Below are 22,755 nucleotides of genomic sequence, written 5' to 3'. Positions count from 1 at the left end.
CAGAGACTGGCTGTACAGAGTCTTGCCAGGCAAAAGGGAGTAGGTCGCTGCCTTCTGCCTTCATCCTCCAACCCAGCTTGTCCCTCAAAACTGGGGGACAAATACCCCAGCTGAAGAGTTCCTTCCAACAAGTAAGCACCCTCTGCCCCTCCAAAGATAGAAACCTTTCCAAACGTGTGTGTTTTCCTTGAAGGAGCAGGCACACTGTAACCACTGCCCCTTCCACACAGTAGTCCAGGCTCTGTGGGAGAGACCTGTGCCTCATGTCCTTTTCCAAGGCAGGTCATGCCATAGTACTGATGCCAAAGGTAAGAGGGAACAGGGAGAAAAGACAAAACAAATTCCCAAGCAGTCTGTGATACTTGGAAGAAATAAGGCAGGAATGACAGAAGTGTGATCTCTCTGAACAGAAGACAGAACAGTGCGAAGAGAAGAGGGACCCTTACCAGGCTGAGAGGAGATCCGCCATGTTGAGGACGTGGCTGAGGAAGGGGAAGAGGCAGGTGAAGGAGTTGGGCTGGTTTTGGCTGTGGAGGGTGCAGAGGACTCTGTTGCAGGTGACTCTCTCAGAGCACTTCTTGTCTGGGAAGACAGCTTGGGCCATAGAGTTGTAGGTGTTGGCTTGGGACTGGTGGTTGTGACTGATGTGGAGGAGACTGTGGAAGTAGCAGTAGGTGGCAGCCAGGTGCTGAGTGAGCTGCTGGGGACAGGCATAGAGCTGGGACTTGGAGGCATCCTTGAGTGTGGGACTTCTGTGCTGCTTGTGGTGATGGCCTCTCTGGAGACAGAGGTCTTGGAGGTGCTGCTGGCAGAGGTGGTGGCGGTGGTCTTGTGCGTATTCAGATGTGGCACGATGTGTGGCATGGTTGTCTCTGTGTGGGTGAGGGCTGTTGGGAGGAAAGCACAGGTCAAATGAGTGTGACCAACTAAGAGGGGAAAGCAAAGGTGGTGGGCAAATTTCCCAGGGTGGAGCTCCTGTGCAGGAAAATCAGCCTCATTACATACACATGGTGTCTTGTGGGGAAATAGGAAGGCTGGGCTTCTGTCTCCTTCCCTAAACCTCCCCATCCTGCTTAGACCCACTCAGGACCAATGTGTGTGCCAGTCAGCAGTGGGTTGGTCCTAGCTGTATGCTAACTGCTCAACATCTGCTCTCTCACTTCCCCATCAGCAGGAATGGGAAGAGAATCAGAAGTGCAGAAGGAAAAAAAAAAACCACATGCATCCAGGTACACTCAGTTTTCAGAATATACCAAAGAAAAATCAACTGAAACCCCCACAAGGTGCAAAAGGAATCACCACATTCCCCAAAAGACCAAAGCCCGGTCAGTCTCCCAGCAATGGGGATGGCATTCTTGGTATGGAGAATCAACTTTGTCCTTCATTTTACCTCAGGATCCTGGTTATGTCAATGACCAACACTTTGCCCATCTTTACCCACATTGTAATAGGAAGGAGAAGAAATGGAGAAAACCTGGATGCTGTGCATACACTCCACAGCAACACCTAAAGCATAACTGGCATCAACACTGACGAGGACATGCACCTACAACAGGAACAGACAACCTGCTGGAAATGAAAATCACATCCATCCCAACCACAGTCAGTCTAGCAGGTTCCAAGGTAACCAAAGGCAGAGGGAACAGATGGCCAACAGACAAAACAAATGAGCAACTCCCATATGGCTCAGGAGGGCATGAATGGATAGATGGATAGATGGATGGATGGATGGATAGAACAAAGGAAAAAAAGGAAGCAAGCATGACAGCTGGGAACAGAAGGCAGAGCAGTGGAAAAGGCAGGAGGGGGCTTACCAGGCTGAGAGGAGATCTGCCATGTTGAGGACACAGTTGGTAAGGAGGAATGTACAGCTGAAGACATTGGGCTGGTTTTGGCTGTGGAAGGTGCAGAGGACTCAGTTGCAGGTGACTCTCTCGGAGCACTTGTCTGGGAAGACAGCTTGAGCCATAGAGTTGTAGGTGTTGGCTTGGGACTGGTAGTTGGGGCTGATGTGGAAGTAACAGTAGGGGGCAGCCAGGAGCTGAGCGGGCTGCTGGGAACAGACACAGAGCTGGGACTTGGAGACGTCCTTTTGTGGGGGACTTCTGTGCTGCTTATGGTGATGGCCTCTCTGGAGACAGAGGTCTTGGAGGTGCTGCTGGCAGAGGTGGTGGTGGTGGTCTTGGGCGTGGTCAGAGGTGGCATGATGGGTGGCATGGTTGTCTCTGTGTGAGTGAAGGCTGTTGGGAGGAAACATGGGTCAGTTGAGGATGACTGGGAAAGAGGGGAAGGCAAAGGCAGTAGGCAAAAGTCCCAGGCTGTGGGCATGTACAAGAAAAGCAGAGTCTTGCTGTACAGAGTCCTGCCAGGCAAAAGGGAGGAGTGGGTCGCTGCCTTCTCCCCCAGCCTCTATCCCAGCATGTGCCCCAAAAGAGGGGAACAAAGCACCTGAAGGTCCCTTCTAATATGCAAGCACACTCTGCCTCTCCAAGGAGAGAAGCCTCTCAAACTATGTGTGTTTTCCATAAAGGAACAGGCACACTGTAACCACTGCCCCTTCCACACAGTAGTCCAGGCTCTGTGGGAGAGACCTGTGCCTCATGTCTTTTTCCAAGGCAGGCCATGCCATGGTGTTGATGCCACAGGAAGAGGGAATAGGGAGCAACTACCAAAAGAAATGCCCAAGCAGTCTGTGATACTTGGAAGAAACAAGGCAGGAATGACAGAAGTGTGATCTCTGGGAACAGAAGGCAGAACTATGCGAAGGGAAGAGGGACCCTTACCAGGCTGAGAGGAGATCCGCCATGTTGAGGACGTGGCTGAGGAAGGGGAAGAGGCAGGTGAAGGAGTTGGGCTGGTTTTGGCTGTGGAGGGTGCAGAGGACTCTGTTGCAGGTGACTCTCTCAGAGCACTTGTTGTCTGGGAAGGCGGCTTGAGCCATAGGGTTGTAGGTGTTGGCTTGGGACTGGTGGTTGTGACTGATGTGGAGGAGACTGTGGAAGTAGCAGTAGGTGGCAGCCAGGTGCTGAGTGAGCTGCTGGGGACAGGTGCAGAGCTGGGACTTGGAGACATACTTGTGTGGGAGACTTCTGTGCTGCTTGTGGTGATGGCCCCTCTGGAGACAGAGGTCTTGGAGGTGCTGCTGGCAGAGGTGGTGGTGGTGGTCTTGTGCGTGGTTAGACGTGGCACGATGTGTGGCATGGTTGTCTCTGTGTGGGTGAGGGCTGTTGGGAGGAAAGCACAGGTCAAATGAGCGTGACCAAGTAAGAGGGGAAGGCAAAGGCAGTAGGCAGAAGTCCTTAGCTGGGGCCACATGACACAAAGGCAGTGTCTTGAGTCCTCCCAGGAAAGAGTGAGGCATGGGCCTCCGCCTCCTACATCTAAACTGCTAACCAAGAATGTCCCCCCAAATAGGGGAAAAAGGACAGCACTTGAAGGGTTCCTTCCAACATGCAAGCATCCTCTGCCTCTCAAGGGAGAGAAGCCTATCCAAATGTGTGTTTCTCCCTCAAAGGAACAGGCACAGTGAAACAACTGTCCCTTCCCAGAAAAGAGGGAAGGCTCTGTGGGAGAGACCTGTGCCACACGGCCTTTTCCAAGGCAGGCCATGCCATAGTACTGATGCCAAAGCAGGCAGGAACAGAGAGTAACTACCAAAACAAATGTCCTAGCAGCCTGTGCTGCTAGGAAAGAAGGAAGGAAGGAAGAAAGAAGAAATGTGGAAGGAAGGAATTTTGGTAGCTGTGAAGAAAAGGTAGGACAGTGGGAAAGGCTGGAGGCAGCTTTACCAGGTTGAGAGGAGATCTGCCATGTTGAGGACATGGTTGAGGAGGGAGAAGATGCAGGTGAAGACATTGGTCTGGTTTTGGCTGTGGAAGGTGCAGAGGACTCTATTGCAGGTGACTCTCTCAGAGCACTTGTCTGGGAAGACAGCTTGGGCCATAGAGTTGTAGGTGTTGGCTTGGGACTGGTGGTTGCAGCTGATGTGGAGGAGATTGTGGAAGTAGCAGTAGGTGGCAGCCAGGTGCTGAGCGAGCTGCTGGGGACAGGCATAGAGCTGGGACTTGGAGACGTCCTCGTGTGTTGGACTTCTGTGCTGCTTGTGGTGATGGCCTCTCTGGAGACAGAGGTCTTGGAGGTGCTGCTGGCAGAGGTGGTGGCAGTGGTCTTGTGCGTGGTTAGACGTGGCACGATGTGTGGCACGGTTGTCTCTGTGTAAGTGAAGGCTGCAGGGAGGAAAGTGCAGGTCTACTGAGGGTGACCGGACAAGAGGGGGAAGGCAAACACAGTGGGCAAAAGTCCAGGGCTCTGGGCATGTGCAAGAAAAGCAGAGTCTTGCTGTATGGCGTCTTGTCAGGCAAGAGGGGAGGAGTGGGTCTCTGCCTTCTGCTCTCCTCCTCCAACCCAGCATGTGCCCCAAAACAGGGGGACAAAGCACCTGAAGGGTGCCTTCCATTAAGCAAACATCCCATGCCTCTCCAGAGAGAGACGTGCCTCTAAATGTGTGTATTTCCCTTGAAGGAACAGGCATAGTGTAACTACTGCCCCCTCCAGACCAGAGGCCAGGCTGTGTGAGAGAAACCTGTGCCCAGTGGCAGATACCAAAGCTGGCCATAGCAAAGTACTGATGCCAATGAAAGCAGGAATGGAGGGCAATCACAGAAAAAAAAAAAAATGCAGTAGCCTGTCCTGCTTTGATGGATGGCAGGTAGGAAGAATGGAAGTGTGGGTGGGAGGAAGAAAGGGGGCCTAGTAGAATTGAAGGTTGGGTGGGAGAAAGGAAAAACAGAGGGAAGAATTGAGAGAGAGATGGAATAAAAGATAGTAGGAAGGATGGAAACATAACAGATTGGAAGATAAATCAGACAAGTGCTAAGGGCAGGACTGAGCCTTACCTGGCTGAGAGGAAATCCGCCATGTTGAGGACAAAGTTGAGGAGGGGGAAGATACAGGTGAAAATATTGGGCTAGTTTTAGCTGTGGAGGGTGCAGAGGACTCTGTTGCAGGTGACTCTCTTGGAGCAGTTGTCATTGGGGAAGATGGCTTGAGCCATAGGGTTGTAGGTGTTGGCTTGGGACTGGTGGTTGTGGCTGATGTGGAGGAGACTGTGGAAGTAGCAGTAGGTGGCACCCAGGTGCTGAGCGAGCTGCTGGGGATAGGTGCGGAGCTGGGACTTGGAGACGCCCTCGTGTGTTGGACTTCTGTGCTGCTTGTGGTGATGGCCTCTCTGGAGACAGAGGTCTTGGAGGTGCTGCTGGCAGAGGTGGTGGCGGTGGTCTTGTGAATGGTTAGACGTGGCACAATGTGTGGCACGGTTGTCTCTGAGTGAGTGAAGGCTGTTGGGAGGAAAGCAGAGGTCAACTGAGGGTGACCAGGTACAAGTGGAAGGCAAGACAAACGCAGTGGGCAAATATCCCGGGGTAGGAATGTACAAGAAAGTCAGCCTCATTACACATGGTGTCTTGCGGGGCAATAGGAAGGCTGGGCTTCTGTTTCTTCCCTAAGCCTCCCCATCCTGCTTAGACCCATACAGGACCAATGTGTGTGCCAGTCAGTAGTGGGTTGGTCCTAACTACATGCTAAGTGTTCAACATCTGCTCTTTCACTTCCCCATCAGCAGGAATGGGGAGAGAATCGGAAGTGCAGAAGCCATAAAGCCCACATGCATCCCGATACACTCAGATTTCAGGACTGAAGATACTAAAGAGAAACAGACTAAACTCCCTACAAGGTGCAAAAGGAATCGCCACATTCCCCAAGAGACCAAAGCCCGGTCAGTCTCCCAGCAAATGGGTATGGCATTCTTGGTATGGAGAATCAACTTGGTCCTTCACTTTGCCTCTGGATCCTGGCTGCGTCAACGACCAACATTTTGCCCACCCTTTAACCACATTGTAACAGACAGGAGAAGAAACAGAGAAAACCTGGATGCTGTGCAAGCACTCAGCCACATCTAAATCACTTGTGTGCTATCAATGCTGATGTGGACACACATCTTTAACACAGCACCAGACAACCTGCTGTAAAAAACATTAGTTCCACCCCAAAGTCAGTCCACCAGGTCCCAAGTTGACCAAAGGCAGAGGGAATAGATGGCTAATAGCCAAAACAAATGTGCAAGTGCCTTACAACTCATATGGGGAAGGAAGGAAGGATGGAGGGATAGATGGATGGATGTAAGCATGCATGCATGCATGGAAGCAAGGAAAAAAGAAAGCAAGAAAGTAAACATGAAAGTTGGGAACAGAAGTCAGGGTAGTTGGAAGAGTAGGAAGGAGCCATACCAGGCTGAGAGGAGACCTGCCATGTTGAAGACACAGTTGATAAGGGAGAATATGCAGATGAAGACATTGGGCTGGTTTTAGCTGTGGAGGGTGCAGAGGACTCTGTTGCAGGTGACTCTCTCAGAGCACTTGTTGTCTGGGAAGACAGCTTGAGCCATAGAGTTGTAGGTGTTGGCTGGGGGCTGGTGGGTGGGGCCAATGTGGAGGAGACTGTGGAAGTAGCAGTAGGTGGCAACTGGGTGCTGAGGGAGCTGCTGGGGACCGGAGACAACCTTGGAGACATCCTTGTGTGTGGGACTTCTGTGCTGCTTGTGGTGAGGGCTTCTCTGGAGACAGAGGTCCTGGAGGTGCTGCTGGCGGAGGTGGTGGCAGTGGTCTTGTGCGTGGTCAGAGGTGGCACGATGTGTGGCATGGTTGTCTCTGTGTGTGTGACAGCTGCTGGGAGAAAAGCACAGATCAATTTAAAGTGACAAGGTAAGAGGGGAAGGACAATAATACAGCCACTTTTGTGGTAGAATGTTCATGCTAGATTATGGGCAAGTAGGTCAGAAGCAAGTTTTGCACTTTCTTTTTTTTTTCTTCCTTGGATGAATGAATATGGCCATGACTCCCAATATGTCTCATCCAATCCTGCTGCTTCTGAGATTTGCAGACTGGTGATGATTTTTATATTTGCCATATATCAATTTGTCTGATTCTTCACAGAGGTCTTGATACAGGAAGAGGTATCTCTACTTTCACGTGTGATCCACTGGTTTATAGATAGTTTACAATGTGCCTGCTTCAGACTGTGTTGGAAAGGATGCATGGGAGAGCCAAGGCTAGTGAAGGTACAGGCATTGGCCATGGATGTCTCTTAGCTCTCTCCTGACCAGAGCACTCACCTGTTACTACTTTACTAGTTGGAGTCCTAGCTCTTGTTGGCTCCCTTGCTACAAAGAAAGGGACGAGAGAAAAGAATGGTTGAGTCTTGGGAAAGAGTCTAGGCAAAGCATTTTGTGGCATCTCTTCTAAGGAGACTGTTCTAGTCAACACCAAGGCAACCCAGGCATGTGAAGCCCTATCAGTCTAAGTGGGATGACTTTAGTCTGGCATTGAGTGTACACCTTCTTGCCCACCCTCCACTGTTGAATCTTTTGCACACAGGAACAGCACTTGCCAAGGGGTTGGCATTGTTGACCCGCATTTTCATGGCTGTGTCAGGGCCTGGACATCCTTTGGATGGAGAACTTGCCTTGTGTTCTGTCTCTCACCCAAAACTGTCCTGAGGTGTAAACTGGATATATGTTTCCAGTTTCACTGCCTTCTACTTCCCCCATTGTGCATTATCAGGGCATTACTGTAACTGGAGAGAGTGTATGTTAGCTTGTCTCTGTTTGCTAGTTGTAGGGTAGGAACCCATGCATGATTGTACCCTGACACCTCTGTGCCCCAGAAACAAACCCCTGAAGTGGTAAGGGAAGAAGATGCAGTCAGGGTCATGTGTGGGCCAGTCCCAACACCTGCCTGGAACCTAGGAGTCCCACGGCAAAAGCAGTGGGAATTAAGAATGAATACCAGAAGCGAAGCCTGTGTGGGATATGCTGCTTAGGAGAGCATGAATGGGTGGGAGCTGGAAGGAGCAGCTAGGCAGCATAAAGGACAGAAGGGAGCCTTACCGGGATATGATGGTCTCAATCGTGTTGAGGGCACAGTAGAGGAGGCGGAAGAAGCAGATGAGGCTGAGGTGGCAGTTAAAGAGCTGGGACTTGGAGACATCTTTGTCAGTGGGACTTCTGGGCTGCTGGCACGGACAGTCATTCTTGGGACAGAGGTGCTGCTGGTGGATGTGGCAGGGGTGGTCTTCTGCGTGATGTGATGCTGCACAAGTTGTGCCTTTGTTGGTCTTCTGTGGGTGACAGCTACAGAGAGAAAAGCACAGGTTGATTGAGGGTGGCACGGCAAGAAGGGAAGGCAAAGAAGTTGGGCAATCCTCAAGTAGAAGCTCCAGAGTATGAGTGAAGGTAAGAAAGGCAAGACCAGACCACACTGAGTCTTACTGGGCAAGAGGGATGAATGGACCAATGGCTGGCTTCCACTCCAAAAAATATATGGCAAGAACTGGGCCTGAAGGGTACCTTTACACAATTCAACACCCCCTGCCTCTTTCTGGAGGTCCTGAGGAAGTAAAAGTCTCTCTGGACGTGCATGTCTCCCCTCCAAGGAGTTTCAGACTGAGCAAGAACATCATCTGGAAAAGCTGGGGTAAGTGAAGCAGAGTCTTAGGTCAAGGGCATCTCTCAGCTCCCTCTTACCCACTGGGACATGGTAGTGCATGAGTGGTTGCTTGGGTTCCCTCACTCTCTGTAAAGTAAGGAAGAATGGATATAAGTAATGGTTGGGAACTCATAAGGCTCCTAAAGTGGGTTGTGATATTTCCTCAGAGGATGCTGTAATTGCTGGCACAAGAAGATCCAGATGTGTGCACCCCAACAGTACTTTGTGGGAAACACTGGGACTGGGAGAGAGTGTACATGTGCCCTCTCACTAGAGTAGACTCCTCTACTGCACACTGTCCCAGCCTCTTGTGTCAGTTGCTAAATTAGTAAATGACGAGTTTAGCAATTCATGTTGTCATACAGCCACAGAAACTGTCCTTTTTGGCATATGGAGTACCTGACATCCCAAAGTAAAATTTCTTTCTTTATATATTTTTTGGGGGGGAGAATTTGTTAAAATAGCTAGGGAAACACATATTTTGCCAAGTTTTTGAGAACTTGATTTGAAGCATAGAGAGATTTTGCCTAAATTTGGAGGAAGTGTAGGGTATGGCCTCAAAAAGAAATGTTAGGTTTAAATGATATTTGGATGTCAGATGTTTGCTCCACTGGCAAGACATAGAAATTTTCATTTTTATCACACGTCTTCTTCTCCCATGTACTTTCCAATTTATTTGCCATTTTGAGACAACTAGTAAGAATACTTGGGTTTTGGTTTAGTTTTTTTTAAATCCATTGATGTGCATCTTGTAAATGGTGGCTTCACTTGGCAGATACTAAAAAGTCATATTTACCTTCTGTTGTTAGTTCAGGTTTGCTGAAAGTTGTGATCCAAGATGTGGTTTGAGTAGGTATTGAGGTGGTTGTAGTTTCCTTTTTGATAGTGGTCTTGAAGGGTGGTGAGGTGAACCTTACTTGTTCCGTCTCTGTTGAAGCAGTGGTTGATGAGGCAACAGATGTAGGCTTTGTTTTAGGCATCATAGCTCTTTTTGTTGAGGTAGTTATGGAAGGGGTACTGATGGATGTAGTCATGTTTGGTGTGGTAAAAACTGATGTAGTATGTTCTTTTGGAGTAAAGGTAAATAATGTAACATGAGTAATCAGTTAATTGAATTTTTATAAATAGACAATTTATGAAGCTACCTATATTCCAGAAACCCAGTCTTCACCCTCAATCTTGTGAATATTTTCTGCGTAATTCTTTCTATTCATGTTCTCACAAGCTTGCCAAATCTTTCCCTACTTGTATTTGTTTTCTGTTGTCTCATATCTTTCTTTGTTCTAATTTGCTGTATTTTTCCTGGGTTTTATATATTTTTTCTAAGAAGTCAGATTTTTTTTTGCTAAAGTCTGTATGGGCTTTGCACAAATGACAATTTATTGGATATTCTTATGTTCCAAATCAGCCACAGATTTAGCTTTCCATAATTTGTACATACAAATTACAAAGCTACATACCATAATACTATAGGATCTTCCTTGACCCAGTGTACAAACCATCTGTCACAATGGCAGCGTTTGAAATTGTGTTTTGACTGCTACGGGACCTTTTTTTAAACTCTGCTTTCTTTGTTAGCTTGGGTCCAGGGTGGCTTATTAGTTGAAGAGCATGTTAGTGCGAAGCCACACATTATTACGAGTCTCCACAGTCATAGAATCAAAAAGTAATTTATGGTGGAGGAATCATCCTCCTGGGAGTAAGACTCTAGAGTCCTAAACAAAGCTGCTGCACTTGATACCTGTGTGATTCTGCTTTGGAGCGTGATTACATTATTCAGAGTTAATAGGTAGAGTACTCCTTGAATATGACTGCATAACTGAACCAGTTGTGGAAAAGAGGCTGAAGTTGAGCTAATAAATCCAGCTGGAGTTGAGCTGGTGCTTTGCTTGTAGAGCTTCTAATGTGCTTCTGGGATGAGTCACACAAGTGATTTTTGGTTGTTTTTAACCTAATGTCTATATCCTTCCTATTTCCATGCACTTTTGATCTACACTTCTGAACATTACTGGTTTACAGACTCCTTGATGGAGCCCTAGTAGGCTTTGCCTGCTTCATTATTTGTAGTCTTACATTTGGATATTGAGACAGCTTGCAATGGTTTCTTAGTAGGGTGGTATCTCAGCTATGTATACAGTGAGCTTACTGTAATTTAGTTTAGACAGTAACACTAAAACCTTACTAGTTGTTGACATTATTTATTTTAGACAGTAGCACTAAAAACCTACCAGTTGTTGACATTATTGTGCCAAGAGGTGATGTTGGTGAAGTTATTGGAACCGTGATTTTTGAGGTTACTGTGGGATTTGTAGTCTCAATTGATACAGTAGCTGCAGAAGAAGAAATACTAGGTACTACTGGTAGGGTACCTGCAATAGAGCTTCTTGATACTTTAGGCTGCGCTGTTGTTACTAAGAGACAAAAAAAAAATGTGATAATCTGTTTATAACACAACTATACAAATTGAAAATTGTTTTCTGAAGTAAAAACACTCTTAGTAACTATTAGTAGTAACTACTATTAAAAACCATTACCTTTTACATGAAACATTTTAGAGAAGTTATCCATCTATTCCTTTGCTACTATGTGCTGTGAATACATTAAACAGTAAAATAAAGAAAAATGCATAAAGCTTCTGCAGGAATTCAAGTGAATTTGCCATAAATATCTGTGCATAGCAGCAGAGATGGAATTGTATTTTATTATTCACTCAGCTGATAGCATACATTTTCCTAATACCATCCGACTTTGGAGAAATTAACGGAATTTATGAAGACAGGCTAAGCAAGTTGGGGCTGTTCAGCCTGGAGAAGAGAAGGCTGCGTGGAGACCTCATAGCAGCCTTCCAGTATCTGAAGGGGGCCTATAAGGATGATGGAGAGGGACTCTTCAATAGGGACTGTAGTGACAGGACAAGGGGCAACGGGTTTAAACTTGAACAGGGGAAGTTCAGATTAGATACAGGGAAGAAGTTCTTTCCTGTTAGGGTGGTGAGGCACTGGAATGGGTTGCCCAGAAAAACTGTGAATGCTCCATCCCTGGCGATGTTCAAGGCCAGGTTGGACAGAGCCTTGGGTGACATGGTTTAGTGTGAGGTATTCCTGCCCATGGCAGGGGGGTTGGAACTAGATGATCTTAAGGTCCTTTCCAACCCTAACTATTCTATGATTCTAATTTCTAGCAAACTTAAGATCAGTATATATAGATTCCTTTCCTGGATGAGGCTATAGGGATTTGGTATGGTCGGTCATGCATTTCCACTAAGACCTTCCTAAAATTATTGAAGTGTTATACAGACACTAGGAATGGTGATGAATTTTTTGTAGAATCATAGAATGGTTTGGGTTGGAATGGACCTTCAGACGTCATTTAGTGCAACCACCCTTGCAACCAGCAGGGACATCTTCAACTAGATCAGGTTGCTCAAAGTCCCATACAGCCCAACATGGAATGTGCCATCCACAAGCTCTCTGACATCCTCTTCCAGTGTTTCATCATAGAAAATATCTACCTAGTCTGAAACTACCCTCTTTTAAGGGTAAAACCACTACCTCTTGTATTATTGCTACAGGCCCTGCTAAAATACCTGCTTCATCTTTCTTATAAGCTCCTTTCAAGTACTGAAAGGCCACAATAAGATCTCCGTGGAGCCTTCTCTTCTCCAGGCTGAACACAACTCCAACTCTCTCAACCATTCCTCATAGCAGAGGTGTTCCCTCCCCCTGATCATTTTTGTGACCCTCCTCTGCACCTGCTCCACCAGGTCCATGTTCTTCCCATACTAATAAGGGCTCTACAGCTGGATGCAGTCTTTAGGTGGTGTCTCAACAGAGAAGAGGAGAGGGGCAGAATCACCTCCCTTGACTCACTGGCCTATGCTTATTTTGATGCATCCCAGGATATGGTTCATTTTCTGGGCTGTGAGTGTACACTGTTGGCTCACATACAGTTTTTCATCCACCAGTAACCCCAAGTCCTCTTCAGGGCTGCTCTCAATCCCTTCACCCCCCAGCCTGTACTGATACAGGGAGTTGCCCTGACCCAGGTGCAGGACCTTAAACTTGGCCTTGTTGAACCTCATGAGGTTCACAAGGGCCTACTTCTTGAGCTTGTTCAGGTCCCTCTGAATGCATCCTACCCCCTGTCATCCACACCACTCAGCTTGCTATAATCTACAAACTTGGTGAGACTGAGCTCAATGCCTCTGTCTATCAGAGACAAGACAGAAGTCCTTATTCACTAACAGAGATATTTTATTACTGGGTATCTGGAAGTGCCTAAGTATACTCAGGAAACATCATTGTCTCATAATTTTTTTCTTCAGACATCTAGCAAGTATTTCTGGGTAAATATTTATGATAATTATGAAACCAAGTTATTTTTCATTATTGCATCTCCTGAATGTGAAACTGGCGATGCTACTATGTCATGCAAAAAAAGGACATTGCTTACCTTATATACACATATGAAGACATATATCAATGTATATGTACTAGTTTGGTCAACTACGTAAACTAACCTGTTGAAGGTGGAGATGTTTCAGGTGTGGTACTAGTGATTGCATGTCCTGTTGTGTAAAGGTAAAACAGGTTAAGTATGTGAATGAAAGCATATTAAAAAATTCCAAATAAGGCAAATTTTAGATTGGATTCAAAGGATTGTGTTAATTAGTGAGATATTTCTGAAAATGCTTAATATTACATGTTTCAGTGGTAAACTTCACACTGAAGGACTAAAATGACAAAGAAGTCAATATATCTTATAATAAAAATGATTAAGTTCTTGCTAGCTTTCTTATGATTTTTATGCTTAAGGGAGTCTCACTTTTCGGGGATAATGGAGATACGCTTTTTGTTTAGATCAATCACTGGCTAAGATTCTGATTACACAAGTTAGAATTCTGTAATGTGAGAAAAATTGTCCTTGGGTGTGTTTTATATCCGTATGAAAAAAACAAACTGTGCAGCTAGAAACTATCCAAAACATTATTTAATATGATAGGTTTTCATAGAAGTAAACCTCATGGGAATAAACCATAAGTTAATATATATATTAAAAAAAAATCTTTAAAAAGATTAAAAAGACATTTGCTATGTAAATCCCATTAGCTAGGTCTGATCCTCTTCTGTATGTTCCCTTTTTTTATGAAAGTGTTTGAATATATCTGAGAGTAACAGCTGTACTGGGGCAGGCCCTCATGCAGATCAGAACACTAATTCACTTTCAGGAAGACCTCTATTTTTAAAAGTACTCACATTTACAGTGAATGTAACTCTTCATCTTGTTAACTAAAATCAGCCAGGATTATCCAACTCTGTATTATAGCATTCCTCACCCTAAATCTTCTTCTAATTAGTTCTTTTCTTTTCTTTACTTACAACATGAAGTTTTATATACTAGCAATACAGTAATGGGGTTATTTTGAAGGAAACTTATGTTTGGATGAGCATGGATTAATTGAGAGGTACTAGGAAAACTACCTTCTTTGAGAATACAGAATGTGTTAGTATTTTTTTCCAGTTACTGTACAGGAAGAGAATAAGGATATATGGGTTGCTGCTTACCACATGGCATACATCTTTTCTTCTCATAGTCAAAGTATTCATCATGAGAGCAGTTGTAACAGCCTGAAGAAAGGGGAAGAGAAGTTTGGTTTACATTTCTCAGGGAGCACCATTTAATTTATATCACTTATTATCTAGTATCTTAGATTTCTGTTACTAAAAAACGGTATTGATTGAATGAGATAAGCATTTCCACTGTCATCCTCAGAAGAAGGATCTGTTCACATAGTAATTCTTTTGCTTTCTCCAACTATATCCATTTGTCTAATAAAAATATTAACTGCTCTCTCCATGTTTTCTTACGAAAGTACACATATTCTTTTGATCTGATGCAAGCCAGAGAATTTCCCTTCATAATAGGCTGAGCTCAATGTAAAGCTAGATGTAGTACAGGTACTGAATTGATTATGTTTTTAAAGCAGAAGTTGTAAGGTAAAGGTCAGCAAAACTGCTTTAAAGGTAGCATCAATTATAGTATCACTACTTAACTGTGGTATGTTTGTTCTAAAAAACAGCATTGAAAACAATTATTATTTTATTGCTCCCTTGTTTTCACTAGTATAGCTTATTACCTTCAATGTTGACATATTTGTAGTTTTGATTTGGACAATTACAAGGTCTGTAATGCCAGGTGCAGTTGTCATTGTTGTAGCCATAGGAATAAGCATCGCCATTTCTTTTTTTTTTATGAGAGTTGTAATACTCACAATAAACAGCTGAAAAAGGTAAAAGCAACAGAGAAATGAGAATTTTTCTAATTAACAACATGTTATTTTCAAAGAACTAAAGGGAGGATAAAATTCTGTCATTTAAATGATTAGCTTCAGATGTAAATCAAAATTTATGCTGAAGTAAAGTAAGTTTTGTTTTTTTTAAATGCACTATGAAAATATTTCCACTATTTTTAATGCATAATATAGTGGAATGTTGAAAAGAAATCATCAAAGATAACTCCAGCATTGATTTATAACACTCGTCCTCTTTTTCCCTCCATATATGGTGTTCTGGAATGCCTTGATACCTTTTACCTGTTTTACAGTGTTCCAGCCAACACAGCTGTCTTTATTTCCTTTCTGTCCACACAGGTGATTTTATCATGGCTAAAATGCAACATAATCTTTCTCAATTTCATACTCCTTCTGCTGAGAAACAGACAGTTCACTATGCAGTGGTAGCAAAGGAAACAGTCTGCCTTCTAGAACCACATTATTTTCTCTTTCATCCATGGTAAAAAGAAATACAATACTTTGGTTAATTTAGCATACCTGAAAACTACAGGTTTCAAAACCTAGTTGACTGAAGTCAGCTATTTGCCCATAGAGAAAATGCAAATTTGGAGGTGCTTATTAAGCAATTAACTATATTGCCATATTAATATACTCACAGTTAGAATAATAATCTCTTCAACTTTTTTAAAGAGAGCTTGAAGAACTTACGACAGAACTCAGGGGTCCTCCAGTCAATGCAGATACCTTTATCTAAGCATGCCATGGCATATACTGCAATAGCATCACACATGCATTCACAGTCCCCTCCAATGTCACAACCACAGGAATCTCGAACACAGGCCTCATAATAAGGCATACGATTCACCTGCATTGGAACAACAAAGTAACTAATTTCTTAGGATTCTTCTGTGCCCATTTGCTAAGAAAGTGTTTTTCCCTGAGCTAAACAATACATGTTCCATTACAATCCCACTTCATACAAATCATTTTAGCAAGAACATAGGTGTCTCCACATTAATGAAAACTGATCATGCTTTGCTAGATATGTATTTCTAAATTCTAGTCCTGAACAATGTATTTCTAAATTCTAGTCCTGAACATATTATGCATAATCAGCTTAAAAAACACCCAGAATCCTCACATCCACTCAGACACAAGTATCTGTCAGCTGTTCACCCTTTGTGGATATGCACGAGCATTGCAGCATTATCGGCATTTCTCACTTGTTTTCACCTTCTGAAAATGAAGCTTTTCCTTCAGAAGGCCTGTTTATAATGAACTATGCCATACTTTTATTTCCACAAAGTGAGTAACTTTAAACAAATAGGAGGGATGATGGTATCTTGCTCTTAGGTTGATCTGCATCTTTTAAGTGATGCTGTTGATTTAGTGATAACAAAGGTTTTCAGACCTTTCTTAAATTCTATTTTCTAACAGAGGTTAAATTGTCTCAAAAGAGTAAACTGCATTAATCAGTATCAGGCATCATCAACAGACTGACTAATTTCTCATACTTGAGTCTTCCTTCTTTTTTCACTCTGATATTTTTGACTTCAGAGTTAATGCCATACTTAGATTTTGTGCTTACAAAAGGGCTGGCGAAGTGCAAACAAAAGGATGAAAGGATTAATGTAAATGAGGGCCATAATACACTTTATATATATATATTGTATTAAAATATTTTGGGGAAGAGAAAACAAAGTGTTGGAGTGTGAGCTTTCTGGAAGAATACAGATTATGCCTATAAATAAAAAGAAGGCCAAATCAATTCTTACCTTATTGTGACAGGCAGAAAAGACTTGGCTGTTGATGATGGAGCATGTCTTTTCTGCCCATGCTTTACGATAAGGGTTCTTGCTACAGGGGTCCACTACAAAGTATACATCCCCACAGAGAGGATTCTCTTTCCAAGAATTGACAAATTCCAATTCATTTGATGCTACATACTTGCTTCGAGTTTCAAAATCATCCTTCATATTGCCATTGTAGTTCCCACACAAACCGCATATAGTTTCCTAGATTAAATGAAAGCAGCAACATCAGTTCAGCAAGTTATAATTACTTGCTTTCCCTTTTGATTACTAATAATTTCCTAAGCTTTAGTAGTGAATGTGATCTATACATACTCTCTCATACATTCTTAGCATCTTGTGCATGAGGTTTTGTTCATCATTGGATGAATGTGTTTCTCCATTAAACTGTAAACTGTCCTCATTTAGAGATGAGATTCAACCATGCAGCTGTATAAAACACAAGCATTTAGCTCAAGAATTTCCTGAATGTACTAGGGTAATCACTTTAAAAACAATCTTTAGTGAGAAATCTCTGCTGTTTTGGAAATAAGGATGAAAATGAACTTCTAGTAGCATCTCTGAAAAACTTTTGCCATCATAGAGTCAAGGCAACCTTCATCAAATGTGCAGTTCAATCTGAATTGAAGGACGGTCTACTGGCCATGTTATTCTGCAATACCTGTGTTTCTCTGGAGATTTTGATGAAGAAGTTCATGTGCTTATTCCAGATAAGAGTCATGTTGTATTTTCCTGGGATAATGACATCAAACATCAGATGAAGAGCATTCTTTTTGACATTATATTGTACTCCAGGATTTTCTCCAGATACAGTGAAGGTTTCATCTCGCAGTACGAATGTCAAATTCTGAAATAAAATTTACCTATTTATCTGGACGTTATAACTTATTCAGTTTCAGTATTACCCTCATTCTGTGTCATACTGCCAAAGATCAGATGCTATGGCACTACAAACTGTCTTGACAGTCCCACTGTCAAAAAGTCATGGAAGCCAGGTGAAGTCCCCGAATAACTGGGAAAAGGAAAACATTGCACCCATTTTTAAAAAGGGTAGAAAGCAGGACCCTGGGAACAACCAGCCTGTCAACCTCACCTCTGTGCCTGAAAGGATCATGGAACAGATCCTCCTAGAAGTCTATGTTAAGGCACATGGGGGACAGGGAGGTGATTTGAGACAGCCAGCACGGCTTCACCAGGGGCAAGTCCTGCCTTCTATGATGGAGACACTACACCAAGAGGACAAGGGAAGTACTATGGATGTCATTGATCTGGACTTCTGTACGGTCTTTGATATGGTCCCCCACTACATTCATCTCTCTAAATTGGGGAGATATGGATTTGGTGGATAGGAATTGGCTGGCTGGTCACATCCAGAGAGTAGTGGTCAACAGCTCAAAGTCCAGATGGAGATCAGTGATGAGTGACATCCCTCAGACATCTGTACTGGGACCAGTAGAGTGTAATATCTTCATCAGTGACATACACAGTGGAATTGAGTGCACCCTCAGCAAGTTTGCTGATGACACCAAGCTTAATGGTGCAGTTGACACACCTGAGGGATAGGATGCCATTCAAAGGCACCTTGACAAGCTCAAGAAGGGGGCCCATATGAACCCCATGAGATTCAGCAAGGCCAAGTGTAAGATCCTACACCTGGGTCAGGGCAACCCCCAGTATCAGTACAGGCTTGGCAGGGGGAATCAGTATCTTTGTACTAGCTTTTTGAATGGCTCTACATACACAGGAAGTTTGGGGACTGAAACATTGACATGAGAATTGAAGAAAAAAAAAAGTGATGGCAATTCCTACTAAACCTGAAGTTTTAGGCATAGCACATTGTTTTACTTCCAAGACATCACTTCAAAGATACAGCTAAAGCTTCCAAAGGGGCAGCAAACATGGGCTTAAAATAACTATTCAGGTGGATAAACAGCAGAATTAAGTTCTTACCCCAAGGTAAATGCTGATGGATCTGGAGCATGTAACCCCTGATTTCCCACAGATGACATTCTCAGTAACAATTTTGAAAGAGGAAATGGGTCTATTAACACTGCAGCCATCCTAAAAAACCCAACAAAACAAATAACAAAAAGCAGAAAACCCCAAAAGTCTTCCAACTTAAAACAGAAATAAAAGTAAAGAAAGCTTAAAGTATCCTGAAGGATTCTGCCTGTTTTGGGAGGGGATGACCTCTGATTTTTTATTCAAACTGGTATCACTTCCCTAAAAGATATAATTAGCTGGTACATAATAGGTATATATCAATGACTTTTTAAACATGTTATTACATCTAAAATCTGTTGTAATTGCATGAGAAAAAACTGTGTTTTGAGAAGTAAAGTCTCTTCATCTAAAGTATTCAAATAAGCAGAAAATATAAAAACAGTGTTTATAAAGATTCAAGGTTCTCTATTGAATATAGGTGCATCCTCAGATATTTTCATTAGCCATTTAGATCAAGCTATTTCTTGATGCTGAGATACTGCCAAAATAAGCAGTAAGAGGCAGATTACCATAGCTAATATGTATTCACAGTTGCCATCAAACACAAAACGCTGTCCATCAAAAGTGGTGATGTGGCCTTCTCCATACAGATTACATGTTGAGGAACACACTGATTTCTGAACACATTTCCATTTGCCTTTTTTGCAAGTGCTGGGAGTAAGAAGAGAAACCATGCTCAGATTTCAAAGAAATGCCACCTTAACCTGCTTCTTTTTATATACATGTACTTTACAGATAAGATGATCATTTAATTAACTTGTGTACACTGTGACCAAGTTACAATTAATATAAGAACCATACGTTATGGATTTTCTAGAAAATAAATTCATGATGAAGAAATCTTAAGTCATTTTTGCTTTCTTTTTTCACAAAAGAAAGAATATAAAACTCATTTATTTTTGCTCTTACTGAGAACAGATGTCCCTGTCCTGTGTAGTTTGTATAGCAGTGTTTTTTTTAATACTAGATTAGTAACTGGAAAGGAGAATAAAATACATTGAGAATGCTGCTAAAGAGATGGAAACAAACTTTTGGGGGGATTTCTTTTCATCTATAGAAAAGAAGGATGATTGTGCTCTCATCTTTATTTAGGTGGAGCTGTTAATCTTTGACCTTACATAGTTTACAGTTACAGGCCCTAATGGATACCCTTATTCCTGGATATGCATATGGCAGAAATTATCCCTGAAGCACATACCACATTTTATCTATGCATATAGACTGTAAGACACTAAGATTCTCTTCATCACCTTTGTGCTTCATTACTGTATTCCTTCCATTCAGCTGTTGCCATTTCCTGCTCTCCTGTAGTTGTACAGGAGACACTGTAGTTGTACAGTTTAACGAAGCAGAGATTCCACAATGGAAAACTCTGTTTCTTACCAGATGTCGCATTCAGTTTGGATCTGTTCACCTTTTCCATAAGCAAGACCACCATATTCACATGGGCACTCCTCAGCCGGAACACACCTGCCATCAAGATTTTCATATAGCCCATCAGCACAGACACAGCCGGATTCACATTTAGTGGGTATCTGGTGAAGATCAACAGATTGCAACATGAAATGTGAGATGCATTTTATCTTGTGATATCTATGTGAATGGTGTCAAGAGTGAACCTGTGCTAAGTTCTAATTTTGACTTGATTTCAGTTTTGTGATTTTCTTCATACTAATATACTAGTCAATTGAACTAGTTTCACTGAAGTTCTATTATACCTGTTGTGTAAGGTATTAAACATACTTGAAGAGACTCCTTCATTTTTACCAATCTTTCAGATAGAGTACAACAGAAGTTCTTTTATACCAAGGAAGCTTATTATAGTTCTTCCAATTACTCTGTTTCCTTAATGAAAACCCTATCAGAAGTCCACCTAGCCTAAATCTCCTGCATCCTGTGACCATCAGCAACACATAGTTGAGAAAGAATAGAACAGGAAGCATAAACTTCATGTTCTATCAGTTTCCAGTGACATGCAGCTTATGTAGTACCTGAGCCAGAGATGACAGCCATGTAGCTAAGAACCCTTAATGGATTTTTATTCTATTCAATTAATCAAATTTAATTTGTTAATTTATGTAATTTAATTCCTTTAACCACTTCTTGACTATATGTAAATTTTTAGTGTCTAGTCTGTGAAAAAAAGTCTGGTGTTTAACTGTATCACGTTAGAAGAAATATCTCCTTTCATTTCGTTTGAAGGAACATTAGAAGGAACATAGTAAAGTCCTAAATAACAACTAGAACATTCTTTCTCTCTCAAGAGGATAAATATCGCAGAGCTGTGAAACTCACACATTCAATTCCAGTAGCAAGCATCTGACAGGTAGGGGCACATGCAGCTCCATACTTGTTTTCTGAACTGTCAGAACACGATATATATTTCTTAGGAGCTTTGCAGCTTTCTAGGGAAAAGGAAGAAAAACAAACATGGCAGAGATTGTGAAGTAGCAATTTTACAACATGGGGAAAAAGAATATGTTTCTAAGTAAACCATATCAGACCCATACCTGCAGGATTTTGAGGTCTGCCTGTGCAACTTAACCTTCCATTAACGCAGTAGCTGGGGAGGGCGGAAAAAAAGGCATTTCAATGCAATTCGCTCCTAAGAAAGACATTTTAGTTTTTTGTGAAGTGGCTTCATGTTTCTTACCATTGGAAGTGTTTCATTTATGTTACTAGCTCCTCTGCATCCCTCAAAATGGAATGAGTCAACTTGTCTTTTTACATTTTGTAGTATACAGTAACATCAGTTTTGAAAGTGAATAGTAAGCCATTCACTATTATGATGGCCTATCAAATAATTCTTGAGGCTTGTATATAGCTGTCCATATGCTGCTGTTTGCTGTTGACAACATCTCCTACCAGGAATAATCAGATCTTGCTCTTTATCTTCTACTTTTTTCCTTAACATTTCCAAGGTTAAGGTAAGTTAAATGCTTTTTGTTCATTTAAGAATCTTTGTATTTTAGGAAAGGGCAAATATGATTTCTTAAAAAATGGACCTTTAGTATTAAAAGTAAGGGAGAATGCACTGGAAATGAGTTAATTTTCTCTGTAGAAGCTTGATGGTGCTATGTTTTGGATTTGTGACCAAAACACTGTTGATAACATGATGTTGTTTTAGTTATTGCTGAACAGGGTCAAGGCCTTCTCTGCTTCTCACACTGCCCCAAGAGTGAGTAAGCTGAGAGAGGACATAGGACAGCTGACCCAAGCTGGCCAAAGAGAGATTCCATACTATACAACATCATGCTCAGCAATTAAAGCACAGGTAAAGGAGAAAGAAGGGATGTTCAGAGTTATGGTGCTTGTCTTCCCAAGTAACCATTATGCATGACAAATTCAAGTTTCCTGGAAATGTCTAAACATCTGGCTGCTGAGGGAAAGTAATGACTTAATTCCTTACTTAGCTTTAATTGTGCATGCTGCCTTGCTTATTAAATAAGCTTATTTTTGCTCTTTAATAATAAAGAAAGTTGCTGAACTGTCTATCTCAACCCACAAATTTTCTTGCTTTTGCCCTTTTAATTCTCTCCTGCATCTGGCTGAAGTGGAGTGAGCAAGCAGCTATGTGGTACTTAGCTACTTACTGACATAAACCCTCAACAGAGACACATGAAGACCCCTTGTCTCAATTTTCAGTGTGTTAATCTTCAAATTTGACACACTTACCAGGTAATCCCACCAGTTATTACTGACTGGTCAGGCAAGATGTACTTTCTATCTTCTAAATAGCAAGGACAGTAAGATTTACGAACACACTCATTCTTGTGGTTCAAGTACAGTCCTTGAGGACACTGGCAGCCTTCAATAGGGATGTCAGTTGGATGACACTCCAGGGCTCGGTTTGAGAGTGACAAGCATGTCCTGTCACATGCCTGAGTGTGGTAGCTGAATGTTTGATTGGCAGTACAAGTAATAGCTGTTAAACAAGACAAGGGTGTATGTTAAACTTCATTTACTTATCCTCTTCCTTGTGAAAGATAACTATGCTCATAATATGTTGCTTATATTGTGTCAACAGCTTCAATGCTTAATGCTTCCTATTGATTCTCTTCCCGTGGATGTGGAGCTCTAGCAAAAAATATTTCAGACCAGGTCTTAA

The 22,755-nt window shown here is 42.6% G+C and overlaps 1 protein-coding gene across 1 annotated transcript in view; it reads right to left on the bottom strand.

Annotated features, from left to right (window-relative positions):
* The window catches only part of MUC6 (mucin 6, oligomeric mucus/gel-forming), a 70,396-nt gene that overhangs the window by 4,613 nt on the left and 43,028 nt on the right, over nucleotides 1-22,755 (bottom strand). Inside the window, 22 exon segments of the mRNA XM_061464246.1 lie at nucleotides 447-887; nucleotides 2,784-3,224; nucleotides 3,789-4,226; nucleotides 4,896-5,336; nucleotides 6,285-6,719; nucleotides 7,169-7,216; nucleotides 7,943-8,185; nucleotides 8,579-8,600; nucleotides 8,602-8,627; nucleotides 10,769-10,951; nucleotides 13,060-13,107; nucleotides 14,105-14,167; nucleotides 14,677-14,820; nucleotides 15,541-15,697; nucleotides 16,608-16,847; nucleotides 17,305-17,490; nucleotides 18,594-18,704; nucleotides 19,157-19,298; nucleotides 20,031-20,182; nucleotides 20,943-21,052; nucleotides 21,158-21,210; nucleotides 22,323-22,572. Of these exon segments, the coding sequence (XP_061320230.1) occupies nucleotides 447-887; nucleotides 2,784-3,224; nucleotides 3,789-4,226; nucleotides 4,896-5,336; nucleotides 6,285-6,719; nucleotides 7,169-7,216; nucleotides 7,943-8,185; nucleotides 8,579-8,600; nucleotides 8,602-8,627; nucleotides 10,769-10,951; nucleotides 13,060-13,107; nucleotides 14,105-14,167; nucleotides 14,677-14,820; nucleotides 15,541-15,697; nucleotides 16,608-16,847; nucleotides 17,305-17,490; nucleotides 18,594-18,704; nucleotides 19,157-19,298; nucleotides 20,031-20,182; nucleotides 20,943-21,052; nucleotides 21,158-21,210; nucleotides 22,323-22,572 (4,374 nt within the window).

The sequence above is a fragment of the Pezoporus flaviventris genome, unplaced genomic scaffold (genome assembly GCF_033815535.1).
Source record: "Pezoporus flaviventris isolate CSIRO_AGI_PZ_B2104156 unplaced genomic scaffold, CSIRO_AGI_Pfla_v1 ptg000036l, whole genome shotgun sequence".
Classification (NCBI taxonomy): Eukaryota; Metazoa; Chordata; class Aves; order Psittaciformes; family Psittacidae; genus Pezoporus; species Pezoporus flaviventris.
The sequence above is the reverse complement of the archived record's forward strand: the minus strand, read 5'-3'. Positions and strand labels throughout refer to the sequence as shown.